The sequence below is a fragment of the Typopeltis vanoorti genome, chromosome 25 (assembly GCF_054136105.1).
Source record: "Typopeltis vanoorti isolate ZY-2024b chromosome 25, IOZ_Tvanoo_1.0, whole genome shotgun sequence".
NCBI lineage: Eukaryota > Metazoa > Arthropoda > Arachnida > Uropygi > Thelyphonidae > Typopeltis > Typopeltis vanoorti.
The window spans coordinates 51,727,148-51,749,457 of record NC_143573.1 but is presented as its reverse complement, the minus strand read 5'-3'; the positions used below and the strand labels follow the sequence as shown (position 1 = coordinate 51,749,457).

General features: G+C 35.7%; 1 protein-coding gene across 1 annotated transcript in view; it reads right to left on the bottom strand.

Annotated features, from left to right (window-relative positions):
- LOC150092745 (ATP-dependent RNA helicase A-like) overlaps nucleotides 1-22,310 on the bottom strand; it is a 337,554-nt gene that overhangs the window by 204,375 nt on the left and 110,869 nt on the right. The window contains 3 exon segments of the mRNA XM_090414778.1: nucleotides 1,212-1,307; nucleotides 12,231-12,367; nucleotides 19,644-19,690. Of these exon segments, the coding sequence (XP_090270904.1) occupies nucleotides 1,212-1,307; nucleotides 12,231-12,367; nucleotides 19,644-19,690 (280 nt within the window).

Here is a 22,310-nt window from a genome sequence, read left to right as displayed (position 1 = left end):
TTATTATTTGTGTAGTCTGTGAATGGAATGGTCAAACAAGATGTTGAGTAGGAATGAGCTCATCTAGCAGATGCATCTGTGGTGTCATTTCCCTTAATTCTGATGTGGCTTGGAATCCAACAAAACTGAGCACTAAAATTAAGGTTCTTTATTTTGTATAACAGCTGTAACCACACCAAGCACTGGGTGTGGATGTTAGAATACTTCTCTGGTGTATAGAAGAGATAGCCTGTAAAGAGCTTAAAGAGTCTATACAAATTACGCACTTTTGGTACAAGTTTTCTTTTACATGTATAAGTGTGAGCTCAATGGCATGTAACTCTTCTATATAATTACTGCAATCAGACGGGATTCGGTTGGAGATCGTGATATTAGGAAACACACCAACACTGCCAACAGAGATCTCTGATCTTACTGCAATCGGATGGGATTTGGTTAGAGATCGTGATATTAGGAAATGCAGCAGCACTGCCAACAGCAGAGATCTCTAATCTTGAACCATCATTGTAGATGGGCAAGAAATCAGAGTGAACTGATCTATGGGCATCAAACAGTTGAAGGTAGACATATGGAGGTGTATGAGACTTCTGCAGTTGACTGAGTGAGAGGTTGCAAGATGAGGTCAAGATGAGGTATAAGCCTGCTTGTGTTTGTGTGTATGTGTGTGGGGGTGGGGTTTGCTGGTTTGTTTCATACAGGTAGTGTTGTTAATGCCTATAGCTTCCATAACCTCTTTGATGTGCATACCAAAAGGACGAATGGCTGATTTGTGTGATATTGAGCTTTGTGATATAGGGAAAAGAAACTGGTCCATGTAGGGTGATCAGGAAGGGACATTTTAGGCCATAGTTGAGCAACATATATTTTTGCCTGAGTGATAAACTGTTTCATTGATTCTACATAAAGACTTTGAATAGATGTGTGAAAGGCACCAGATGATGGTAGGGTCCAACCACTGGAGTGTGCTCTTCTTTGCTGAACCATAAACCTGGGATCCATAATCAAGTTTTGAGCACACAAGTGCACAATAAATGCATAGTAAAGAACTTCGATAGTCAGTAGAGGACAGGCTGCGAGTGAGTGAGTGACCTTATGGCATTCAAATGATGTCATCTGAATAACTAATATTGTAACAATTTTTTTTAGAAGAACGTATTTAATATAAGTTATAAAGTGATGACAACTTAAATATAAAGAGAGGGAAGAAATACCTGTGGGATCTCAACTGGAACTAGATTCAATATCTGTAGAGATTCTTCAAGTAAATCAACAGTATTTGGATCTAGATTCACCTCATATGGTTCTAACTGTAAAATAAATTGCCAAATTAGTTATTAGATACATACACATATAAAAAAAATACAATAAACAAATGATCAAGAATGATGATTTTGGTTTGTATTTGGAAGAGTAGCACCTCTAATTGTTATTTATTTATTAATTTATTTGTGGGTGGGTCATGAATTTTTTTCTATTTTTATTTATTATATTTTTTGCATTTTTATTCATTTTTGCATAATCCAGAAACCCTGCTCTAGAGACCAAACATGGAATTTTCCAGGTCAGTTCAGTTCTTCAATAAGCAGGTGGTGAAAGCATCTGGCACTGTGTGATGAAATTCATCTCCCACCTAAAGACTATCACAAATGTCCATGGCCACAGAGGTATTCAAAACTACTGCATGTTGATCACAGAGCAGATATGCTTAAACTGCTCGACCATGTCAGCTATGCCAGCATTTACATAAAAATAGAGTAACATAACAGAACAGACCATGTGAAGTCAAAACAATTTCTTAGATTGCTGCACCGTTTTGTTCAGTGCTGTTTAATTTCTTCTTTTCTGCCTGTCAACCAACTGAAAGTTGAAAGATATTGTAGTTATTCTGGACAGTTTGCTACAGCAAATATCTTAACCTAACGTTTTAGATATGGAAATTTTGCATGTGTTACGATAGAATAACTAGACATAAACTAGATTATATGCAAAAAACAAGAACAGTAATCAGAAGAGAAGCTTGAAAGCAAGCAGAGTTGAAGAGTCATCCACAGACTGAAGTATGATGTTAATCATCAGCAAGATCGATCCTCTCATTAATTCTTCTTATTTAATTTGCCATCACAAGAAATTGCACATAAGTATCTGAAATGTTTTACTTGTTCTATAGATTCTCGATTCAGATGCAGTTGATGTTTTCGATATATATATATATATATATCAGTGGTGTCGCGTACCCTTTCAGTTAGGTGTGCTGTTGTGTGGCTTATGCAACCCTGTGCTACAAAATTCACGTCAATTTGGCCACATTTTTATGTATGCAAGTTTTAAGAGTGCATAGTGCATCAGCGCTCATCTTAATTGGTCAAATGTAATTAATTGTAGGATAACCTTGAATACTTTAATCTGTCAAATGTAAATAAATCTGCTTACAGTGGGATTTGTTTTTAAATATATTAGAAAACAATAATGAAGGAGAATGCTATATTTGGTTGGTATATTTGAATTACTCAAAGGTGTAAACATGTGAACCATCATTAATACGTCATATGAGAATAGGAAAATGTAAAACGACAGAACAAGTTCAAGTAGAAATACTCGCATTAATGGCAAACGAATTATTAATAATTGACATTTGTGATCTGTGTCCTATAAGTTGCTGGGTAGAGTGAATAGCATGCAATCCCATGAAGTCTAGACATGAATAAGTGAATTAATGATGGCATAATTAAAAAAAAAAAAAAAAAAAAAAAAAGACGAGAAGAGGAAAAAGAGATTTGTTTTGCAAAGTATAAATAAATAACTGATCATAAACTGCCACTGCAGGGGAGAGGGTGAGAGAGAGAGAGAACTAATAATGTTCATCAGGTGATTCATTTAGACATGGCAGGAATAGATGTTGTTTGATGGAACAGCACATCTCGTAAAATTTGCTATGCATGCTATGTGTATTTCGCATTGTTTTCCAATAATTTTCTTGTTTCCTGAGACTCCATATGCATTTTATGCAATAAATACATTATGTACGATCATTATCGAAATTAGCCACACTTTTGGGAATTCTACATTTGTTATTTTTATTTATTAATTCGTGTGTGTCAGTAGCTCTTCTGTCTTATCAATAATAGCTATCTCACATATGCTAGTATTTTGTTGTAGATCAACAACTTCTTTTAATACATAGAAGTATTCATTTTTATCCAGGAATAGATAAATCTTTACATCTGTTGTTTAGAAAGAATAAAAATGCCCCATACCATTAAAAACTTTCCAAACTAGACAGAAGCAAGAAAAACAAGCAGCTTTTGTTTATCACTCAAACGAATCCTCTCCTGCAGACTATGTTCCATGCATGCATCAGACACAGTAACTAATCACTGCCACCACGTACTATTGTCTCAGCACTCACCCTGCCTCGCCTTCAGGGCAGTTTAAAACCACTGAAACGCTAAGAATTTGACCCAGTATGCCATCTGTACTTCTGTTCAATGGGCTCAACGTTATATGTATTTGTGACTGCATACCAAGGCTATTAAACGCGAATGTGATGCTAAGTTTAAGCATCAAAAACTCTCTCTTCATGAAGCATTAATGTACTGAGTTTAATTTTAGAAATCACACGAAGCCAAAAAAAACAATTAGGGGGTCTTTAATGGAAATAAATGCAAAAATATAATATTGGTGATATTGCTATTCCATGGGTGTGCATCACACATATAGCACACCCTGAATATAACCCCTGCATAACTTGACCCAATAGCAATATTGTTGATATTGCTATTGAGTGGATGTGCACCACACTCCTAGCAAATTTGGGATATTCATCTCCCTGATATAAATCAATAATCAAAGTTGAAAAAAGCTATTAGGGATAAAAGCAGAAAAGAGTAATCCAGGTAATAAAAAATACCTCAACCCTGGAAGCATGAAGGTTACAGTCCACAATTCAGAGAGCCTGTAAAGTTTGATGAGGGATGATTGCAGTACAGTTCTCATAGTGCATTTCTATAAAAGGGGAATTAAAACAATGTGATAATTGAGGAATTACCCTACTAATTATTTCAGGTATTCAGTAGATTTATGCAAGCATACTTTGGAAGGATGTAAACAAATTGTGGAAAAGAAACTACAAGCTGGGTTGAGGCCAAATAGGTGTAGTCAGAAACAGATTTTTGCTTTGCAAACAACAGAGAAATCCAAGGATTATAATAGGGATTGCTTTAAGTTTTTGCAAAGTTGAAAAAGCCATATGAAAAGGTGCTAAGAGAAAAAATGTTCAAAATGCTACAATTATATGGGGTAAATATTTCAATACAATGGTTCTAATTATAGCAAAACACCACTATAATACTTACTATAACAAACAATAAATATCTCACAATAATTTTACTTCATATGTTCATTTTTCACAGCTTTACATATGTATACTAAGTGAAAAATTTATTAATGAGGAATAGTTTTCTACCTGACTATGTGCCTGTTGAGTGTTTTTTTACCACTGTGCTATCACTGCTTGTTTCATTTAGCAATTTTTCAAAGTAATTACTCCATACTTGAAGTAGAAAAAGCCATCAAAGGCTTGAAATGTGGAAAGGCAGCAGGAGGAGATGATATTCAACCAGAAATGCTGAAGTATGGTGGTATAAAAGTCTTACAGTGGCTGCACTGCATAGTTCAGAAAGCCTGGACAGAGGGACGAATTCCCGATAATTGGAGTAGAGCTCTAATATAACAAAGATCTGTATTTAAGTTTCATCGCTCTGGAAAAGGCATATGATAAGGTGCCAAGAGAGAAGCTATTCAATACACTACAGTTATATGGTGTCAATGGGGCATTATATCAAGCAATACTTAGTCTTTATTTGAGTTGTAAGTCAGCAGTTAAAATTGAAGGAAGTACAGGAAGATGGTTTAATGTTAAATCTGGTGTGAGACAAGGATGTATATTATCTATATGGATCACATTATGAAGGAAAGTGGTATTAAACATGACATCAGAATTGGAGATTCTGATATCATGTCAGTTCTTTGCTTTATGCTGATGATGTTATACTTCTAAATAAATCCGCTACAAGCCTGCAAGATTCCCTGATTAAATTGAATAGCTGTTGTGATAGATATGGTATGAAGGTCAGCAATAAAAAGACAATGAAAACAGGCAGAAACGTTGAAAATGTCAACTGCGTTGTGAACGGAGAACCTGTGGAACAAGTAAAAGATTTCGACTACTTAGGCAGTGAAGATGGTAAATTAAATACGGAAAAATAGAAACAGAATCAACAAAGCTGGTATGGCAGGAAGTCAGTTGAATAAATTCATATGGAATTGAAATAAGAGAGAAATTATTCGGAACAAGACAGTATTCAAAAACCAGTTTTAACTTATGGATCTAAAAGCTGGGTCAGAAGTAAAACACTTGACCAAAGACTAGAGATGGCAGATATGAGAGTCCTGAGAAAGATTAGAGGTGTGAACAGGTGGCATCAATGGCAATATCATATTAAAAATCCGAATGGGGAAGCGGACAATGAAACTTATTTGTGCCTATGATTCCACAGAAGGTTCTACTAAAGTAGAAGTGGAAGAATTTTTTGAGGCTTTAGAAAAGCAACTGACACAATGAAAAAGGAAAATTTGGTTGTTGTTGGGGGATCACAAATAGCAGAGTACGAAATGATTATTAAACATACAAAAATATTTTGCAAAAGTTTGGAGAAAAGAGCAAAGCTAATAATAATGGCAAATACCTGTTGGATTTCTGCTCAGGATATGGACTGGTTATTACTAACACAATGCTCCAACATAAAAATGTGCACAAATTCACATGGAGAGAAGAAGCAAGGAATAAGAAAATTCTCATTGACTATGTTATTGTTGATAGTGATGTTTTCTCCCTGGTGCAGGACACCAGAGTGTACAGAGGATTTGAAACTGGAAGTGATCACTATTTAGTCTTGAGCAGGATAAAATTGAATTTCATATTGAAAAGAATAACATGTAAGAAAGTTTTAAAGCAAATAAAAGTTAAGCAGCTCTCAGATGTGAGCTGTAGACTAAAATACACAAACATGATTGAAGAATAAATAAGAGTTTGAGAACAGGAACCAAACCTTTTAGATTCAGTGACAAGCCCTGAAGAAAACACTGATTGATCAGTCAGAGAGGTATGTAGTGAGGTTGTCTGTAAGGATAGAAAAATCAGAACTCCATGGTGGACACAGGAAGTTAAAAAGGCAGCAAAATAAAAGAAGAAAGCATATCAAAAGTACCTGGCATATAAATCAGCTTGTGCTCTTAAATACAGAGACAAATATAAAACACTCTGTAAAACTAGCTAAACAAAAGTCATGGGAAGACTTTGGTAAGAACATAGAAAATGAATATCAAGAAAGTGGCAAAATATTCTGGAGGTTGTTGAAGAAGCTCAGAAATGGAGGAAAAAGTACTTTAAAAGGAATTAGAGATGATAAGGGTGATATGAAAACTGGAGAAAAAGATATCCGTGAAGTATGGAGTAATTACTTCGAAAAATTGCTAAATGAAACTAGCAGAGATGACAGCACTGTGGTAAAAAACACTGACAAAGCATGCAATCAAGAATGCATATCCATAGATGAAGGTAGAAAAAGCCATCAAAAGCCTGAAATGTGGAAAGGCAGCAGGAGTGGTTATTGTATCAACTCTCCAGCCAAAAGGCTGCGGGTTTGAATCCCGTCGTGGCCATGGATGTTTCTGATTGTCTGTGACAATACTAATGGTGGTGGTGGTCGGCAGTAGATGGCATTGGTGTAGATAATAAAGGTAGTTGTGGTTGGTGGAGATGGAGAGTTGTAGAATAGGTTCCCTCCCTCGATGAATCTTAGACTCCCTGGAGGTGTTATGTAATAATATTTGACCAGAAATGCTCAAGTATGGAGGTATAAAAGTCTTACAGTGGCTGCATTGCATAGTTCAGAAAGCACTTGGACAGTACTGTACAAAGTGCTTTAGATGACAGAAATATAAGATCTAACCAAAGACTAGAGACCACAGATATGAGAGTCCTGAGAAAGATTAAGGAAACATTAGCAAAACAAGTGTTCTCTGCTAGGTTGGCAGGAAAAAGACCAAGATATAGGTGGATTGATACAGTAAAAAGTGCCTTAGAAGATAGAAATATAAGATCTGACCAAAGACTACAGATATGAGAGTCCTGAGAAAGATTAGAAGCACGAACAGATGGTATCAATGCCAATATCATATTAAAAGCGAGGATATTAGGAAAGAACTTGCCACTGTCAGCATCTAGGCATGTGTTAGCAGAGAGAATCTCAGATGGTATGGTCATTTAAATGGAATGGGAGAGGAAAGATTAGCAAAACAAGTCTTCTCTGCCAGGTTGGTAGGAAACAGACCCAGAGGAAGACCAATTGATACAGTAAAAAGTGCTTTAGAAGATAAAAATATAAGATCTGAAAATGTTGGAGTCTTGACAGGTAACAGACTGATTTGGAGGAAAATTGTAGGTAGGAAGTTAGTAATGATGTAATTTTTTCATGTAGTACTATCATATCCTGCACATCCCTTGAAGGTATATATATATATATATATATATATATATATATATATATATAGGAATTTGATATATGTCATTTCTGTAATTGTATGATGGTACCTCTCTTCAATTTTTCTGGTTGCTGTATGTGTGTGTGTGTGTGAGAAAGAGAGGGGGGGGAGAGGGGTTGAACACTGAGGAAAATCTCCACCAATGACATCCCCTGAGGATGCCGCAAAAAGTACATTCCAGGCCTTTCCAGTGACATAAAAGTCCAGTATGCTGATTACTTACAACTTTACAACACCAATCCCTTCTCAGACGAGACTATCGAAGCAGGAGAAAAATTATGCTTCAAGATGGCAGAGGAAAGGCATTCCCCATGGAAAAAAGAAATAGAAGCCCTTCATATGACCCATAGTAGCAGAAAGGAATGGAACTTTATCAACAGAATTAGGAAGAATTTCACTAAGCCATATGAGCATCTGCAGGTAACAGCTAATCAAATTGCTCACCAGCTGCTGCTAAATGGAAAATTCACTAAAAAAACACACAAAAAATAAGATCCTTAGAAACACACAAATTTCTAAGATCCTTTTGTTCCTCACTTGGGGAACAAAAGGATCTTAGGATCCTTCCTAAGATCCTTTTGTTCCCCAAGTGAGGAACAAAATATTATTAACTCAGATTTCACCATCACTGAACTCAACGCTGCCATAAACTTATTAAAACCTAGAAAATATGCAGGCCTTGATGATGTCTGTAATGAACAGATTAAACATTTTGGAACCAGGACTAAAGAGTGGTTATTAAACCTATACAACACTTGCCTCAGAACCCTAAGGATACCAACTATCTGAAGGCATGCCAAAGTGGAGGCCTTTTTGAAACCAGGGAAAACCTCAACCGAAGCAAAAAAATTACAGCTCTATCACTACTCAGCAACCTCTTTAAACTCTATGAACGATTAACTTTGAATAGGCTATAACCCCTAATCGAACCCCATCTTATTGCTGAGCAGGCTGGCTTTAGACCAGGCAAATCCTGCACATTGCCAATTCTCAACCTCACTCAATATATAGAAAATGGTTATGAGCAAAAACTAGCCACAGGAGTAGTCTTTGTAGCCCTAACTGCAGCATATGATACCATAAACCATCTCACACTCAGAAATAAAATATACAGAATAACCAGAGACTATCACCTTGTCCTCCTGATCCAATCACTCTTGGAAAACAGACGCTTTTACGTGGACCTTGGGGGTAGGAAGAGCTGCTGGCACCACCAAAAAAATGGCCTCCCTGCAGGGAAGCATGTTGTCACCATTACTTTTCAACATCTACGTTAATGATCCCCCCCTCTTTCCAGGAACTAGAAATTTTATCTGTGCTGATAACCTTGCCATAGCTACTCAGTCAAAAAATTTCAAGTCCATTGAAACTACTCTATCACTTGCCTTAAATAGTCTAACCACATACTGTACTGGTAATCAACTAAAACCAAACCCCTTGAAAACCCAGACTGGCCTTTTCCACCTTCCCAAGAAATCTTGGGAAGGCTCTAATATAGAACATTCCTGGAAACCAATCTACCTCGGTGTGACTCTTGATCGCACCCTCTCATATAAAACCCACATAGAAAACACAAAGGCAAAAGTGAATGCAAGAAACAACATAATAAGAAAGCTTACCTCCCCCAAATGGGGTGCAGACCCTAGCACATTGAGATCTTCTGCCTTGGCCCTTTGCTATTCTTCTGCTGAATATTCCTGCCCAGTATGGTCCAGATCCTGCAATGCTGAAAAGCTTGATCCAGCATTGAATGAAAGCTGATGCTTAATTACAGGATGCCTGAAACCAACACCACTAAAAGACCCGTATACTTTGGCTGGTATTGCACCCCCCCTTCAATTCGAAGATCTGCATTCTCAGCTGATGAAAGAAGCAGACAAATGAATGATGAACGCCACCCACTGTTCGGCCAGACTGCAGTGCCCTAAAGACTAAGATCCCGACATAGCTTCCTGACAACTGTTGAACCACCTAAAAACCTCCCAGAGACAAGACTTCAACAATAGCTTGCATTGTATGCTGAAAATAATACTGGTATTCCAACAGCCGAACATCTTCCACGCGGTGCCCACTTGGACTGGAAAAGCCTAAACAGACTCTGGATGACAGGATGCTGCAAACAAAACCTCATCAAATGGGGGCTACCTCACTGGCCCAGACAATTGTGAGTGTGGGACAACTCAGTCCATGGAACACCTTTCTTGTCCCTTTCTTCCATCGCCTTGTGCAAAAGAGGATCTTATATCCTGCACAGAAAGAGCAGTTGATTGTGCAAGATACTGGAGGAACATCTGACCACGTTTATTGTATATAAGTTATGTATAGGTTCCTTTTTTTCATGTTAATTATTATTCCCTGTATAATTCACCTACCAAATCTAAGCTGATCTCATTGTAATGTATCCTAATTTGTTGTAAATCATGTTGTGCCACTTACTACTGTACTACTTGTGTTTCTATACGAAATAAATAAGAGGGGGGGGGGTCCTGTAGCTGAATTTTCACGTTGCACCATCCACATATGTGTGTGTGGTTTAAGCTAATAATGGTCAGCAATGTCTCTAATTGTGAACCTTTTCTCAATTGTTCAGAATTAAGTAATTCATAGAACAGTTATGAGTATTTCAATATAAGAAATACAGAAAATCTAAATGGGAAAAGATTTAGAGACTGAAAACAGAAGTTTCAAATTAAATGGTATTTCATATAACTATTTGGGCAAATTACAAGGAAATGCACTACAACCGACTCTTCAATTTGGCATTTGGGCATGGAGAAAGAGATAAAAACAAAATGTTTAAGTGTGTTGCTTTGCTGAATACTTTGTGGCCTAAGGAGTGAGTGAAACCTGGCTCTCAAAGTTGGATGTTGTAATTAACTGAGATAGAGTGCAAGCAATACAGTATTTTTAGGAATGACAGAAGAGGAAGGGGGGGGGAGTACTACTAATGATATCAATGAATTGAGTCCAATTAGGATAGAAACACATGAAAGTAATAATCGTAATAATTTCCCATATAGTACTTAGTTTGAGACTATCTGGTGTGAAATGGAGGCTAACAGAATGAAATATGTGGTGGGAGTGTTACCAAACTGTTGACTTGGTGGTTCATTTGAGGAAGAAGAAATGCATTACCAAATTTCCCAGAAGAGTACTAATGAATAATTATTATGGAAGACGTCGATTATATGAATATTGATTAGAAAGCAGAGAACACTCACAATAAGCACAAAGGACAATTTATTAAGCTGTTCCATGAAAACTTTCTTGAGTAGCATGTGAAAGAAGCAACCTGAGGCTAAAGAGTTTTAATTTGATTAGAGCTTCAGGTTTCTGAGTTAAGGATGTGATTGTTTGGCCACCAGCTGGTGATAATGATCAAGCTGTACTGACCTGGGAAGCCAACCATATGGTTGTTCCAATCAGAACAGGTTATATGCTGAACTACAAATCTGGAAATTATGACAAACTCATAGGAATACTACCTTAGGTTCCATGGTATCAAATGTTGAATGAGAAGGATATCAGCAGTGCATAGGAAGATTTGAAAAGATGCTTCAATGATGAGGTTTCTGAATGTCTCTAAAGTTTGAAAAACAAATAGAATGGGAGGGAAATGGATGTGCAAGGAATATCATGAGAATAAAAGAGTGAGAGGACAAAGGCTTACTTAGCAAACTTGCATCATTTGGCTGTCCCAGGATTTCTACAAAGCTGAGGCCAGAAAACTTACGAGTATTGTATAGAAAGCTAAGATAGTGTGAAAAGAAACCAACTGCACAGGTTAAAGCAACCCAAAAGAATTTTATTGTTAAGCTGCAAGTAAGGAAAAGAAAGAATGACTGTAGGTTGATAAAACTTTTGAGAAGACATTATACAATATCGGTTGATAAAAATTTTCATTATAAGTTATGTGAGAAGGCGACAAGGGAGGGGAGGGGGAGTATTCCTAGAAGTTAAACCCACATAAAGTGAAGAAAGGGTAAGAGCTAGAATTTTCTCTCACAGAGCCATGAGTGAGCATAACAGTTTGTCTGTTGAAGTAGTGAGCGCATCTAGTGTAAATAAGTTTAAGAAATTTCGTGACAGCTAGTGCAGCCTTCGTCAATGAGTCCTTCACCCAATGGAGGTTTAATAATAAAGGCAGTAGAATTTCTGATCATTAGCTTATAAATGATGATAACATGGAATATAGATATATCAAACAAAAGAATCAAATATAAATACTAAAGAAATTGCTCATTACAAACAAAGATGAAAGGAATATGTAGACAGAATGACATCTACTGTATAGCCTATTATTATACTAAAAACCACAGAATACAGAAATCAATGAATGTGAGAAGAGGAATGAATAGTTTTAATAATGATAAAAATAAAGGAAACAACATCATCTGTATACAGTTAAAGAGAAAAGCAAAAATACATCAATATATACTGTACCAGAAAACTAACTGTTATACTGAAATGATATGGAGATATATACAAGTAGATATAAGATAGTAATTCAAATATTCTTATTGGATCACGTGTAATGTATCTGCATCATTATTCTTGCTTATTATGAGATTTTATTCTCTAAGTTAATAGAATGATAGAAGAAAAAAAAAATAAATTTGCTTTCTTACCTTATCAGTCTCTTTCTTTTTACTAATACCAGTATATGCTTCTATAACACCTAAGTGATACAGCTGGCGTACCAAAGAAAGTGCACAAGATTTAGAAGCGATTTGTTTATTAGAGCCATGTTCTCTACCAAAAATATCTAATCAAAAGAAAATATTGACACCACTTATAATATTAACTGTTGTAAATATTATAAATTAAAACATTAAATAATAGATATGAAAATCAATATCCTGAATACTTTTTATTAACAACTTTCTTCCAAATTTTTCTATTGCCAGATATCTAATTCAAAAGCATCATCTTAGTCATCTATTTTTCATGCTATTTTTGCTTTAAGCATGTGCTCAGCTACCCTTGAGAGTAGTTTTAGTTCTGCTTAAACATTCTGGCCCCTTTGCTGGAATCCTTATCTTAACATGGTTAAGGGGCTTGAATGTTTTGAGGATGTATTGACGGCAGTGTATTCTACCGGCATGGCCTCTAAGACTGGATAATACTGAGGAACAAAGACTAAAGAGGGAAGTATGATTGGGTGATGAGAGTTGAGAAGCCACTCTTCTGGTACTCCAGAAGAGTGGCTTCTCAACTGTGTCTACTATCTCCTTGTTGTAGAAACATCTGACTAGAGAGCTTTCTTGATCACTCAGACATATTCCAAGGCAGACAGTGTACACATGGTAGGGACAGAGGTAATGTAGTTATTCATTTGTACAGCAAGGTGCGATAATATTAAAGTTGGCTATCCACAGCTCTAGTTAGATGGGTTACTGCAATCCTCACCCATGCTAGTTTGTCACTGTGGGAGAAAAGATGACTCTCCCATTAAAACCATGAATATACTATACATGTTTGTTCTTGTATAGTATATTCATGGTTACCTTACCATCCCCTGTTGGTTCACATTGGGCCTTACCATCCCCTGTGAACCAACTTTGATAGAGAAACTGTCTGTCAGAACAGACATGCTACTCTGAAACAAAATAGTAAAAGTGCAAGAAAACTATTTTCATGATTATTATACAATGTAGGAGTATCAACAGATAATGCAAAAGTTAAAGAACTAGAATAGAAAATCAGCAAAATGAAATAGGATTAAGCAAAGCAAAGAGAAAATCAGAAGAATGGATGTATAATACTAAAATCAGGAAATATGCTTTATTGGAAAAGATCAGATATCAAACAAAGAGAAGTAGGTTTTCTTATAAATAAAAACATAGCATTGGTTGCCAAGTGTAAGCAAACAAAGTTGGCACCTGAAGTATCTTCAGCACTGTGACAACTTGTGGTAAAAGGTGATATGACTTCACATTACTTGCCTTAGTATCCTATCCCATAATGCAAAGCACATCTCTTTGAAGACATATATAATGCTATGCATTATGAGAAGGGTCACTATCCAGACCTACAGGTGATACCAAGGTTGAAATAATGCAGAAGTCATATTTTTATATATGAGTTGCCAAAAGGTGTCTCACCTTATTATTATAATACTCTGGATTAGAGATAGTTAGTTGTTGAAAGTTTTCCCTCTTGGTTATACTACAAATTAAAGATACCAAGAAATTATATACACTCGGGTCTCTTTTTATGAGGATTTCAAGTTATGCTGTGCACGCCCACAGATACGAGACCTTTCGACACTTCCGAGCATGTCAGCAGAAGGAGAATCCATTCCGATAATAGGGTAATCCGGCATTTCCCAAACTTTTCCTACGACGGAAAAACTTCACAAATCCTGAAATTTTCATGGAACACCTTGGTTATTTTGTAATATATTCATTAATAATTAATTGTTAATTTAGCTGATTTTTTATTATTAATTAATAATTGATCATTAATTAATGATTAATTAAATTTGACCCAATGGAGAAAAAAAAGCACCAAAGAAAAGCAATTTCTTTGGAAATGAAAATTGCAATTTTAGATCGTTTAGCAAAAGGAGAGGATCTACGGTGATTGGTAAACATTTTAATTTAGTGACTACTATAAGAGCAATTAAAAAGAATGAAGCTGCAATAAGAAAATCTGTTATGGCTGGCACAAAACTAAGTGCCAATTTATCATTGTACTCAAGAGATGCTTTACTAGAAAACACCTAACGAACACTTGTAACTTGGATTGAAGAATTAACTCAAAGAAGAATTCCTATAAGTGGTTATTTAATTAAACAAAAAGCTCTTCGGTTTTATGAACAGATGAAGCAATTGGAGCTGCCTACTTCTGCTTCCCAGGCTGATAAAGAATTTTCGGCTAGCAAAGAATGCTAAACTGGGTTTTTAAAAAAGGAATGCACTTCATAACGTGAAGATAACAGGCGAGGTTGCAGAAGCAGATGAAGAATCAGCCAAAAATTTTCAAGAGAAGTTAGCCAATATTATTGAAGATGGTGGATATTGTCCCGATCAAGTGTTTAACGCTGATGAAACAATATTGTTTTGGAAGAAAATGCCTAGTCAAACTTACATCGCAAAGTCTGAGATAAAAGCAAGTGGGTTTAAAGCAAGCAAATATTGAGTAATGTTGTTACTATGTAGCAATGCATCAGGAGATCGAATGTTGAAACCCCTCCTAGTAAATCGATCTCTAAGACCATGTGCTCTAAAAGATAAAGATTTAAAACAGCTACTGGTACATTGGATGGCTAATACAAAGGCCTGGGTAACAACTGCTGTATTTACTGAATGGTTCTATAATTGCTTTCTACCAGAAATGGAAACATATATGAAACAAAAAGCTCTCGATTTTAAAGTTTTATTAATTGTTGACAATGCACCGAGTCATTCGCATTTAGAACATCCAAATGTGCAGGTAGTATTTTTTCCACCCAATACAACAAGCATTATTCAGCCATTAGATGAAGGCATAATTGCTACTTTAAAAAATATTACGTTAAGCACACTTTTCAATTTATATTGAATAAACTAGAAAATGAATCATTAACAGTAATTGACGTTTGGAAAAAAATTTCTATTTTGGACTGCTTAAATCATGATGCATCTGCTATCACTGCAATAAGACCACAAACTTTAAATGCTTGTTGGAAAGCAGCTTGGCCTGGATGTATTGCAAACAGTGCAACCATGCAATCATCTACATTGGCACATGAAATTGGTGGAGAAAGTTTTGATACATTTAGCCAGAACGATGTAGACGAATTGCTTGTGGATAATGCCTTAAGTGACGATGATATTATTGGATATCAATCAACTTTAAATATCATCAAAAATCCAGAAAAACGATAGTGAAGTGGAAGAAAAACCTGTCCTCCTCACTGTAAATATAATTCAAGAAGGTCATGAACTGTGCAATAAATTGGAAAATCATTTTCTTGTTAATGACACAAATTCTGAACGAGCCTTTAAATTCCAACGTGAGCTGAAGAACTGTATGTCTGGATATCGCGAGCAGAATAAAAAATTAGTGAAATCATCATCGCAGTTTAATCACAGATTACATTGATAGAAGAAAAAAAATCACAGAACGAGGGTGAAGCTAATTCTGTTTAGGAAGAACCATTGCCTTTAAATGTTAAATGTAAAATGTTACAAATAAAATTAAATGAATAAAGCTTAAAAATAAACTTAGGCATTCTTATTTTCCTGAATTTTCATAAACTTTTTTAATGCTATTTCAGGTTTATTTTAATTCATTGCTTCGGTTTTAGAAAACTATGGAAAGTATCCCCGATTTTTCAACGTAAGTTAGGCCTTTTTTGTGCAATTTTTTATATGCGATTTTCTGTGGAACGTACCTACCGCATAAAAAGAGACCCGACTGTACTTGGATTTATCCTTCATCCAAGTGTAAGCAAACAAAGTTTGCACCTGAAGTATTTTCAGGACTGGGGAAACTCATAGTAAAGGTGGGATTGACTTCTCATCACTTACCTAGTATCTCATAATGCAAAGCACATCTCCTTGCAGACATGTATAATGCTATGCATTATGGAAAGGGTCACTACCCAGACCGGTTTCAACCTTTATTGAGGTCTCATTAGTGGGAGCCAGACCCAGAGGTGATACCAAGGTTGAAGTAATGCAGAAGTCATATTTTTATATATGAGTTGCCAAAAGGTGTCTCACATTATTATTATAAGGTGAGACACCTTTTGGCAATCTGGCTCCCGCTGATGAGGCCTCAATAAAGGTCGAAACAGGTCTGGGTAGTGACCCTTCCCATAATGCATGGTATTATACAAAGGGAGCCAGATCCAGAGGTGATACCAAGGTTGAAGTAATGCAGAAATCATATTTTTATATTTGGCAATCTGGCTTCCACTGATGAGACCTCAATAAAGGTCGAAACTGGTCTAGGTAGTGACCCTTCCTATAATGCATAAAAATTATACATGTTTGCATTACGGATACTAAGGAAGTGATGTGAAGTCATACCACCTTTATCACGAGTTTCCCCAGTTCTGAAGATACTTCAGGTGCAAACTTTGTTTGCTTACACTTGGATGAAGGATAATAACCACAACCTTCGGACGATTCTCAATGTCTCGTGCGCTTCAACAGACAAAGAATTTTAAAAAATACGATGTCAGCACATCAAAAAATTTGAAAATCTGAAAAGGAACTCTACCTCCGAACCCCAACTTCCATTCAGCATGGTAACTAACCTGTCTTCCGTTATCTTGAAGCCTGAAGCACACAGTGCACTTGCATGTGGCCGCAATTTCGCCTTAGCTCCAGAGAAAATACCTTCCGAAGAAATAATGATACAGGTGGAATCTGCAACCTTCCCAACCATATTTCCAACAATATCAAACTGGATGTAGCTGGTGTTCTGACCAAAGCAAAACTACCAAAACCCAACCTATCCAAGGAAGCTCTACAAGAAATGAAAAACAACAGAGAAAAAGTAATCACCAAAGTGGATAAAGGAAATGCCATTGTCGTTTTCAACCAAACAGACTATACAGGTAAGCTTACTTCTTTATTGTTAAATCTGTCTACCTGCTTCCCTATTAAATACAATCCCACCATCTCTCAAATTAGAACACTCCAAAAGCTCCTTAAGAAAGTTATTTCTTCACTTGAGGAGGTTACTTACAAACTAACACCTTTTAATTCTATCCCCCCCCCGAATATATGGACTACCAAAAATCCATAAACAAAATGTGCCTTTACGTCTCATTGTGGATGGCATTGATTCTCCTACATACAAATTAGCCAAAGCACTCACACACACACTATACTGGCAACACACCATCACATAAAAAACTCAGCTCACTTCAATGCCAGCATAGAAACCCTCTCACTCCAACACACCAGCATCACGGTCAGTTTTGATGTCTCCTCCCTATTCACCAATGTCCCACTCAAAGATACCTGATAGCTAATCTAAGACAAATTTCCTCCTGATATCTCAGCCCTATTTCAACTCACAATGAACTCAGACTATTTCGTTTGGCAAGGAAAATTCTACACAGATAGAGGGAACAGCCATGGGCTCACCACTCTCCCACCCCTAGCCAACTTCTTTATGGAGACTTTTGAAGAAACAAACTTAAACTCAGCTCCACAAAAACCCACTGTTTGGCTATGCTACAAGATTGATGTGTTCGCTATTTGGCCACATGGCTCAGATACACTCCAACATCTTCTTAACACATTTAAACAACCAACACCCCAGAATCCAGTTCACCTTGCAAAACGATGGAAGAAAGCCACTTTACTACATCACAGCAAATGAAACATTGTTCATGGAATCAGCCTCAGCTCTAAAAAACTTCCCAAAACCTTAACAAATTTGGGTGCACGAGACCGCCCCAAATTCGGGAAACTTGCATCATGAGAACATCAGCCCAACAGTGTCAAGAAAACCCAATTTAGGGGCATCTTTCAGGCCTCTAGGAGCAACGTTACTCTCTTCTGCCTCATTTGCTCGTTGTTAGTGCCTGCAGGCACTTATCAAAGTTTTATGTTCCCATGAAGATGGCAATGTAACATTGCCAAAATATAGGAATTATACTGATTAAAGTTTTCTTTTAATTAATATTTAGTATACGTTGTAATTTCCTGAAATAATTTAATAGTTATGGCACACATAAAGCAGTTAACCATAATGACAATTACAAGGAGTGGTTGTGTCTTCATTACCGCAGTCATATTTCAAATTTATCCCACTTATTAATACTGTGCAGTACGCCAAAATGAAGTAATATTACAGAGAGTACTTATTAATAAAAAGAAATGGCAAAGAGGATTAACAGTGGAAACAAAAGGAGATTATAAGCAAAAATATGGCAGGAATGATCTTTCGTGCAAAATATTACCTAAGCACTTTAACTGTGTGTATGGTTTTAAAGGATTAAGAAAGAATATAGAAAGCAAATGAGATTTTCAAGTCTTAAAATTTCGCGTGCATTAGAAATTATCACTAGATTATAAAATGCTTATGCATGCTATATAAATATCATAATATATTATTTATGATATAAAATTTATAAACAGAAGTCTTGTAAAGAAACGATTTTAAAGGATACATTTTCATTTCTAAGGATAAGTAAATCATTGTTTAAGCATAAACTATTGTTTTGTTGACCCTTCACATCAAATTTCAGTGTTGAGATGTAACCAATTTAACATTTCAACAGTTGGTACTTCTGTTGTTCATCAATTCCTGTGGTAGTTTTTAAGGAACTCAAATTAAGGTGATATTCATTAAAAATATTGTGATGGCAATAAAATGTATGGTATGTTTTTTTATTAAAATTCCAGCCATCAGTTCTCCTTATATATTCCATACATAATTTCGCTAATTTAGACACAACAAATGGTCTGATTGAAAGTAAAACTGAAATGATTCTACAAATTTTAAAAGAAACCTTAAAGAAAAGCAAATACTATTTAAATTCCAATTCAACCATAGCAGTCACTGCAAGATGTAATTTCTAAATAGTTTGACCTAGAAACAGAACAAAATAAAAATTAGAGCGGCTCAAATTTTTGTATGGATTGTAACTATTAACTGTGTAAAACTACCCTCCACCCCCAAATCCTGGACTATCTTGATATAACTCCCCCATCACTGATTAGGTATCTACCATCTCACAAACAAAATCCAGCTATACCATTACTGTTTCCACCTCAATGATGCAAAAACAATTTGTATAGCTGGATTTTGCTAAGATTCTGCCTTTCAAAATTTTAATTAGATGATATTGGGCATCAATGTCATCCAATACGCATTCATTAGTCTGGTTTTTGCATTATCTATATAGAAGATTAAGAAAACAGCATGAGTACTACATTTTTTAAAAACATATAGCAAATCGGATTCTCCTGAAAATCCACTCTTAGGACAATTTCAATTTGTGATACCCCACAATAGCAATATTAAATTATATTATAATTAAATTTAAAATCTATATCTTGGAAATCATATCACTGATGAGAATTACTTACTGCGATTCAGCTGTTTAGACCAAAATGACAATTCACATATAAAGCTCCTAAAAAAAAAAAAAATCCAAACAGTAATATTAATATACAAATTGGTAATTAATTATATATTCATTATATTTATTATAAATAAAACAAGCTCTAAATTAAAGTCCTTTAATAGGCAAATCAACTTCTCAATTAGCAGGGTGGAAAGTACAGGTAGTGTGTTGCTCGAGTGCAACGTTTCTTAACCTGAGGTCTGCAGACTCATAGGGTGTGCACTGCCTACTGTTACAACTGTTCAGGAAATTAAACAATTTTTCCAGCAAATTAATAAATTATATATACATTCAAACAGAAATGGCTTAGGGGCCTGCCAATTTCAGCTGATGCAGTAGAATTAACATAAGTCAAAAGGTTAAGAACTGCTACTTTAATGCATTGGCACCAATGTTCAAGAACTACACAGCTTTTCTTAAATTCATGTAATAAGACTTAAATGATAGTTCATATTATGGTTTAATGAAATGAAAACAGCACAAGAAATGAATTAAACAGGTTTAATACTTCCAATATTTCATCTATAACAAAGATATCATTGAGGATACAATGCATATACAAAAAAAAGTAGATGCCTGAAGTCCTTGGTGGGGGTTCCATCTGTGTGGGCTGGTAAGCAGCCTTGACTGTTAGACTTTTTTATAATTCACTTATGAAATTCAAAGTGGATCATAAACAACAGAGATGAAAACTAATTATAAACACAGAATTACATGGGGGGGGGGGGGTTTCAAGGATAAAGTTTAAATAATACAAATACAACTGGAATCGAAACTTTAGCATCATTAGAACCATTCCCTCAGGATACAATGGGCATATTTAAATGCCTGAACCAAAGCATTTAACAAAAATTATTACTAAAAAGAATAGCTGGCCATTGAGAGTTGCATGTTTTCTATCTTTTAACATACAATTTTCTAATGAGGGCCTAAATCATTAACCCTCTCATGCACATGTCCACTGTGGTGGACGGCTACTATTGGTTTTTAATCACCATTTCAGAAATTCGTGCATGAGAGGGTTAAAGAACAGAACCAAGAAAATCAGTAATGAAATTATACAGAAAATGAATTGTTGCATTTCATCAACATTTTTCAATTAACTTTCTGCACACCCAGCTCCTACCAGTGCAGCATATATTCAAATCGACAGCAAACACAGGTGGCAGTATTTCTATAAATAAAGAATTATCATTGATAAATTTGCATATACTGCAAACCAATAACCTCTTCCCCCATCAGCCAATAAACTACCGGGAATGTGACATTTTTTTTTTTTTTTTTGAGCAACCAAGTTTACTGTATAAATTGTTACAAGTTGAACACAGATTTAGAACAAAACATAATTGGACATCGCTTTATATATATATATATATATATATATATATATATATATATAGAGAGAGAGAGAGAGAGAGAGAGAGAGAGAGAGAGAGAGATATTTATAAGACAGCTGGCACAACAATATGAAGATGTCTTATATATCTTACAGTGGTTCATAAGAATATTTTAAGAATTTTGTGAAATGATTTGTACTCATGATAACTACTGGGTGGCCATAAAATAACTTTCCCTCTTTGGAGGAGCTAAAACTAATAAATGGAATAAGACCAAATTTTACATCGAGACTTTTGAAGGCATGGGGAGATGATTTCCACAAAAAAAAATATATAAATAAATAAATAAATAAAATAATAATAAAAGGTACATAAAATGGAATAATAACATTTCGACAGTGTAAGAAACAGCTGCATCACTTATTCCAGCTGGATATGTAGCACGTCACAATGATAATCTCCTCTATAATATAAAATGATAAGTTTTTTGTAACGTTTTTGTGTCAAGTTATTTGAAACATTTTGAAACTCAGGAGCTACCCTGAGTGTCGAGTCTTCAAAATTTGAGTCATCAGAATTCAAGGAGAACCAGCCAACCAGTCCGGAACTCAGGGGGTTGCACGGCGTAGGGGAGTGGAACCCCCTTTTGAATCTTGAAAATTCGAGCCATCAGAATTCAAGGAGAATCGGCCTACCAGTTCGGAACTCAGGAGGGGGGGTCCCCTTTCGAGTCTTCAAAATTCGAGCCATCAGAATTCAAGGAGCACCAGCCTACCAGTCCGGAACTGGGGGGGGGGGGGGGGGGGGGGTAGTAAGAATAATGATATTCTTACTAGGGGCTTCTTAAGTAAGAATTAAACCCTAGTAAGAATAATAATAAAGAGGAGAAAATCAAAGGAAAGAACATGATGGGCAGAGACTATGCATCATGGGGGAGGAATTGAATCTAGCAATTCAAAAGATGAAAGAAGGAAAATTGCCTGGAATAGATGGTATACAGATAGAACTTATAAGGAATATAGGTGAAAAAGGTATGGAAGTGTTATGGCAAATTATTAACAGAATTTATGAAGGACAAGAATTACCAGAGGAGTTTAGAAGATCAATTTTTATCCCCATTCCAAAAAAGACGGGAGTTTTAGACCGTAACAATTTTAGAACGATAAGTCTTATAACTCACATAGCAAAAATTCTGGTGCAAATAATTTTAGAGAGAATTAGGAATAAAATAGAAAAAGAAATGAATGAGGAACAGTTTGGATTCAGACCAACAGAGGAATTAGAGAGGCTAT